Source organism: Belonocnema kinseyi, chromosome 4 (genome assembly GCF_010883055.1).
Source record: "Belonocnema kinseyi isolate 2016_QV_RU_SX_M_011 chromosome 4, B_treatae_v1, whole genome shotgun sequence".
Classification (NCBI taxonomy): domain Eukaryota; kingdom Metazoa; phylum Arthropoda; class Insecta; order Hymenoptera; family Cynipidae; genus Belonocnema; species Belonocnema kinseyi.
Window position 1 is genome coordinate 57,340,414 of NC_046660.1, and position 7,172 is coordinate 57,347,585.

The window sequence follows — 7,172 nt, forward strand, 5'->3', positions numbered from 1 at the left end:
CCTAATAGACCCTTAAAATAATCCGTCCATTCCTCCATTTCTATTTCTTCGTTAACGCCCTTCCTTTCCCCTCTATCCCTATTTATCACATCCCACACCCTAACTTCTTTGATGGCTTTTTCTACCTCTGCTTTATATTCTTCCTTTCCCCTTTGTCTTTTTATTTCCAGCATCTTCTCATGTTCTTTTTTCCTCCTGTTGTACTCCTCCATTTCCCCTCTTCTCCATTTGCTCACACACTCTTTTATTCTCTCTTTACTCTCCCAGCATTCCTCGTCCCACCAGCCTCTTTTTCCCCCTACACTTTCTTCATTAGTACCCAGCTCATCTTTTACCTTTTCAATGGACCCCTTCAACCTTTCAACTAACGGGTCTATTCCCTCTTTTTCATACCTAACCTCCTTTTCCATCTTTTGTTTAAACTCGTTTAATTTGTCTACCCCCCAAATTCCCATTTTCGTGTTTCGTTCGAACCCTTTTTCCTTTCTCCCTCTGCCGCGCTTAGTGACGCCTCTTCTTAGTGTAACTATGACCGGGAAGTGCTCGGACCCTATTTCATTCCCTACCTTCACACTCCCTATCATATGCCGCATTCTTTCTTCAGCCAGGATATAGTCTATTACTGTTGCTCCCTTTCCTATGAATGTGATCTCCCCTTCCTCATCTCATTTCACATTGCCATTGCATATAAACCATCCTGTTTCTCCTATCATGTCTAGTAACTTCCTCCCCTCCCTGTTCGTCTCTCTAGGTTTGGAGTTCCTTATAAATGCTTCATTTTCTTCATCCCATAATCCTCCCCCTTGCTCGCTAGTCCATGCATTTAAGTCCCCCCCTATTAAAACCAATTCTTCCTTCTTTTCCTCCATCCACCTCCTTATTACTCTCCAGCCTTTCTCTTCCCCTCTTCTTCTGTATACACACACCACTGCTATTTCTACTTTCCCAATTATAATTTTTCTTATCATTGTTCCATCTAAATTGAGAACTCATTCTTTGGTTTGAAAATTTAATTATTCCGATGATTTTTTTTCTCACAATTATTTTTTTAAAATGAAAATTCAACTATTCTATTTTTGGTTGAAAATTTATGTTTTTTAAGTCGAAAATTCAAATAATTAGTTGAAAATTAATCTATTTTACTTAAAATTAATGTTTTTGGTTAAAAATTAAAATGTACTTGATTTCTTAGTGGAAAAACTACCTTTTTTGGTAGAAAATGTTGTCTTCTGGGTTGAAAATTTAACTTTTTCGTAGAAAATTCAACTATCTTCAATTGAAAGTTCAACTACTTTATTAAATATTAAATTACTTATTGAATATTCATAATTTTAGTTTAAAATTCATATCTTTGGTTAAAAAATTTACTATTTAATTGAAAGTTCGTCTTTTTTGGTTGAAAATATATATTTTTTAGTGCAAGCATTTTATTTTTTAGTAGATTTTTTATTGTTGAAAAATTCAACTATATTTGGTTGAACTACTTTATTAAAAATTCTATTTATTTTTTTAAAATTCATTATTTCAATTGTGAATTTATTATTTTGGTTAAAAAGTTAGCCATTTTGTTGAAAATTTTTTTTTTCTTAAAAATTAATCTTTTTAACTGAAAATTTAACTCTCACATGGAATTAAAAATTGATCCTTTTTAGTTGAAAATTTACCTGTTTCAATAGAAAATTAATCTCCTTAGTTTGAAATTAAATAATTGATTAAAACTTTGACTATTTTATTAAAAATCGATTTTTTGTTGAATTCCGTTGAACATTCATCTCATTGGTCAAATTATTCATTATTTAAATAAAAAATATTTTTTTTTGTTCAAAATTAAGCTTTACTTGCTTGATTTAAATATTTAATGAAAATTCGTCTTGAAAATTTAAAATTGGTTAAAAATTCATATTTTTTATGGAAAAGCTGTCTTTTTTGTTTAAAAATTTAACTATATTTGATTGAAAGTGTAACTACTTTATTATATATTCATTTTCTTGTTGAATATTTATTATTTTAGTTGAAAATGCTTATCTTTGGTTGAAAAAATCACTATTTTATTAAAAATTTATATTTTTTAGTGAAAGAATTTGTCTTTTTTAGTAAAAAATTAATCTTTTTTGTTTCAAATTCAACTGTATTTGGTTGAAAATTGAACTACTATATTAAATATTCATTAATTTATTTTTTCGCCATTTTAATTGAAAATAATGATTAATTATTAAATTTCTTGTTGAATATTCATTTCAGTTGAAAATTCTTACCTTTGGTTGAAAAATGCATTATTTGATTAGAAATTGTATTTTTTTTTGTTAAAAATTTATACTTTTTAGTGCAAGAATTTTCTTTTTTAATTTAGAAAATTTTTTAATCAATTTTCGTTTAAAAAAGGTTATTTTTCAGTGGAAAATAATATTATTTGATTGAAAATGTAGGTATTTTGTTTAAAATTCTTTTTTGGTTGGATTCAAATATTTAAAAAAATTTTTTCTTTTTTTTCAATAACATTTGTAATTGAGAATTATTAATAATACTCTCAGTTTAAATTTTGATCTTTCGGTCTCCTCATTTTTAATCACAATTTTAGGAACGAAAGTTTTATTTATTTATTTATTTATTTATTTATTTATTTTTTTTGTTGAAAAAATGGATCTTTTTGGTTGCAAATTTAACTATATTTGGTTGAAAAATGAATTATTTTCTTAAATATTTAATTTATTGAGAAAAAATTCCATTTCAGTTGAGAATTTATCTCTTTGGTTAAAAAATGAACTATTTTCTCGCAAATTCACGTTTTTTAGTAGAAAATTAATTTCCTTGGTAGGAAATTAAACTATAATTGGTTAAAAGTTGAACAATTTTTGGTTTTGCTTAAAAAATGAACTGTTTTCTTGAAAATTTAGTTAAAAATTAAACTATATTTGATTTTAATATTTTATTGCAATTCATCTTTCTGGTTGAAAATTTAAATTTTTTGTTTAGAAAGCTGTTTTTTTTGGTAGAAAATTTATTGAAAATTCAATTTCTTTCTTAAAGCTACATAATTTACGTTGAAAATTCGTCCATTTGGTTGAAAAATTAATTATTTTGTTGGAATATCTTTTTTTTTTCGGTGCGAAATTAATATTTTCAACTGAAAATTCAGCTATTCCATTTTCGGTGGAAAAATTTATATTTTTTAGTTGAAAATTCATGTATTTTGCCAGAAAGTATAAATTTTTGACCAAAAACGATGAATTTTTAAAAAAAATCATTGAATTTTCACAAAAAGTACGTTTTTTAATTCAAGGAGATTATTTCTTAAACAAAAATACAATAATAGACTTTTCAAATAAAATGAATTAATTTTCAATGAAAAATGATAAATATTCAATAAGAAAAGCTAAATTTTCAATTAAAAAATCTTCATTTTTTACAAAAGTATAAATTTTGGACCAAAAACGATGAAATAAAAAAAAAATCATTGAATTTGCACAAAAAGTATGTTTTTTAATTCAAAGAGATTATTTCATAAACAAAAATGCAATAATAGACTTTTCAAATAGAAGGAATTAATTTTCAATAAAAAAAGATAAATTTTCAATAAAAAAATATGAATTTTTTACAAAAGTATAAATTTTCGACTAAAAACGATGAATTTTAAAAGAAAAATCATTGGACTTGCACAAAAGGTATGTTTTTTAATCCAAAGAGATTATTTCTTAAACAAAACTACAATAATAGACTTTTTAACAAAAGACTTTAATTTTCTACAAAATTTTGTTTTTTGGTTAAAAAATAAAATCAACCATTCTTTTTGTTGATTTTTTTTAAACTATAAATTCAAATATTTTGTGAAAAAAGTCAACTGATCAATTGTAAATAAATTTTGTTATTATTTTATGTTCTAGTTTTCAAAATTAAATTCTTTTATAGAGAATCAGGCTGTTTGGCTTGAAAATTCAACAAACAGATTTTTGTCTTTAATTAAAATTTGGTTGTGGCAATATTAACTATAATATTTTTTAAATAAACATTAATATTTTTTGTTGAAAATTCAACAATCTGGTTAACATTATTTTTCATTCTTGACTGAAAAATTTTTCTTGGTAGAAAATTCATTTTTTGGTAAAAACTTTGATCTTTTTTTGAGTTTTTGGTTAAAAATGCAACTTCTTAGTTCAGTATTTATCTATTTGGACTATTTTATTGAAAATTAAAAAATTTGGTATAAAATTCAACTTTTTTGTAGAAAATTCGTTTTTATTGCTGTTTTTTTTTAATTGTAAATTAATTTTTCTTGGTAGAAATTTATCTACTTAATTTCTTCGTTAAAACTTGAACTTTTATGGTTTAAAAATGCAGACTATTTTTTTTTTTTGCTTGAAAATTTAACCATTTGGTAACGGATTTAAATAAGAGGTAAAAAATTGAATGTATTTGTAAAAAAATATATATATATTTTTTTTGATTGAAAATTTAAGGTCATGACCGTTGTAATCGAAAAAAAAATTCCGATCATCTCCCAGTTTACAACAAATTACAACCTGTTTTTTTTGTGTCATTTAACATTTTTTTATCACCTATTTGCCACCTATTTTAGAAAAAATGTCACCTTTTTTAACGACAATAGTTACTGTGATTACTGTCATTTGATTAAATATTTAATTTATTGAGAAAAAAATTTAGTTTCAATTGAGAATGTATTTCTTTGGTTTAAAAAATGAACTATTTCGTCGAAAATTCACCTTTTTTGGTAGAAAATTAAATTATAATTGATTAAAAGTTAAACTATTTTCTTAAAAAATGGAATTTCAAACATTTTTAGCTCTGAATTATTAATCACAATTTTATCAATTCAAAAAATCTGAATTAATTATAGGCAATGGCGAGGGACAAAAAAAATTACTATCAAATGACTTGGCGTCAAATTCGTGCAAAAATAAACACTTTCAAAAATATTCCCGAACAGTATGCCGAGTATTTAGTTGAGAAAGGAGAAATAATATTGGACGATCCAACGCCTTTGGAAGAAACAAAAAAACGAATAGCTTTAGACAATTATCAGAAGCATTCTATTTCCAAAAAACCGAAAAAAGTTGCAAAAATTTCCGTAGGATGGGAGGAAGAAGCAATCGATTCCACAGAAAAATCAACCGAAATTACTTCTCCCGAAGAGAAAAAAGAAGACGAGAGTTATCCGGAAGCCAAGGAAAAATTGAAGCTTTTCGTAGAAGAAATTGAGAATGAATCAAAAATTAATAAATCTTCCAAGAAGAAAGAAGGCGTCGAAACTGTAAATGAAGCGTCGAATGGAATTCTTCAATTAAAGACAAAAAAGAGACCAAACGAAAAGAAAGCGGTTGAGAATATTAATTTAGATCCTAAAAAGGGGAAAATTTTGGAAAAAGGGAAGCCGGATGATAAGAAAAATAGTAAAGGAGCCAAAAGACTTAAAAATTTGGCGTCAAGTGACAGTGAAAGCGAAGAAGAACTCGAGGGAGACGAAAATCCGGCTGGATTTGTAAATTTGAGCGATTTGAGTAGCGAGGAATTATCCGAGGATGATATTCTTGATGATGGCGAACTAGGCTCGGATTCGGAAGAAAGCGACTGAATTTTCGAGGGTAAATACGAGCTAGATGTTTATTTTTTATTGACGCTTCTTTTTTAAGTTTTAAAAATCATGCAAATATGATTATTTATGTAAATATAACTAAGTCAGAAATAAACTTTACTCTTATTAATTTCGGAGAGAAATTGATTATAATTAAAATTTTTATTTTTAGAGTAATGTTGATAAATTAGGGTTTTAAAATTTCCGTTTTTCTGGCATCAAAAAAAAAAAAGAACTTCTTTGAGAATAATTCAACTTTTTTCTTAAGACTATATAATTTATGTTGAAAATCCTATTTTTTCGGTTCAAAATTAAGACTTAACTAAAAATATAAATATTCGATTTTTTTAAATTCAAAAAATATCTTTTTTAGTGGAAAATTCAACAAAAAGTCGAATATTCCAATTTTTAGTTAAATATCTTAATTTTGAACCAAAATTAAACAATTTTTTAGTAGAAAATTTAACTATACTACTTCATTAAATATGAAATTTCTTATTGCATATTCATAATTTTAGTTTGTTTGAAAAATTAATTATTTTGTTGAATATTCTTTTTTCTCGGCGCGAGATTAAGATTTTCAACTGAAATATAAACTATTCCACTTTCTGTGAAAAATTATATTTTTTAGTGGTAAATTCACGTTTTTAGTAGAAAATTTAATCTTCTTGGTTAAAAATGAAACTACCATTGATTAAAAGTTGAACTATTTTGTTAAAAATTCATCATTTCAGTTCAAAATTAATCTCTCTGGTTCAAAAACTAAGACTTTTTTGTTTAAAAATTAACTTTTTAACTGAACATTTTCTGACTTCTTTTTTGTTGTTAAAAATTAAACTATAATTGATTGAAAAGTTTAAAATTGTTTTGAAAAATTAAGAAAAATGGATGTTTATTTTTTATGGGCGCTTCTTTTGTAATTTTTAAAACTCATGCGAATATCATTATTTGTGTAAATATAACGAAGGCAAAAATAAACTTTACTCTTATTAGTTGCGCAGAGAAATTGATTATATTTAAAATTGTATTTATATTTTTAGAATGTTCATAAAATAATATTTGTTGAAAATTCTTCTATTTTTTTGTTTAGTTCAAAATTAATATGTTTGACTAAAAATTGAAATATTCGATTTTTTAAATTCAAAAATGACCTTTTTAGTGGAAAATTAAAAAAAATGTCGAATATTTTATATTTTTAGTTAAAAATCTTAATTTAGAACCAAAACTAAACAATTTATTAGTTCTTTTTTCGATAAAAATTGATACTTTTTATTGTAAAATCAAAATATTTGGTTGAAATCGATTTATTTAGTTGAAAATTCATCTGTTTAGTTCAAAATTAAACTACTCTTGATTTATTTAGATATTTAATAAAAACTCGTCATTTTTGTTCAAAATTAATTATCTTCTGATAAAGCTGTCTTTTTTGGTAGAAAATTAATCTTTTTGGTCAAGAATATCCTGATTTTGGATGCCCACCCACTCGTTCATGTCTCCTAGTAGAATTATTCTTTCCCCATGTTCGCAAATGTTTATTGTGTCATTTAAAGTGTCCCAGAAGGCGTCTTTTACTTCTCTAGGATCA

General features: G+C 25.0%; 1 protein-coding gene across 3 annotated transcripts in view; it reads left to right on the top strand.

Moving 5' to 3' along the window:
* The window catches only part of LOC117171387, a 67,478-nt gene that overhangs the window by 12,780 nt on the left and 47,526 nt on the right, over positions 1-7,172 (top strand). For 2 of the 3 annotated variants that reach the window (XM_033358642.1, XM_033358643.1), the window contains exon 3: positions 4,853-5,597. In XM_033358642.1, the coding sequence (XP_033214533.1) occupies positions 4,853-5,587 (735 nt within the window). In that variant the 3' untranslated portion in view covers positions 5,588-5,597. Of the gene's footprint in view, positions 1-4,852; positions 5,716-7,172 lie in introns of those variants that run through there. The other variant, XM_033358641.1, reaches the window with a different exon arrangement.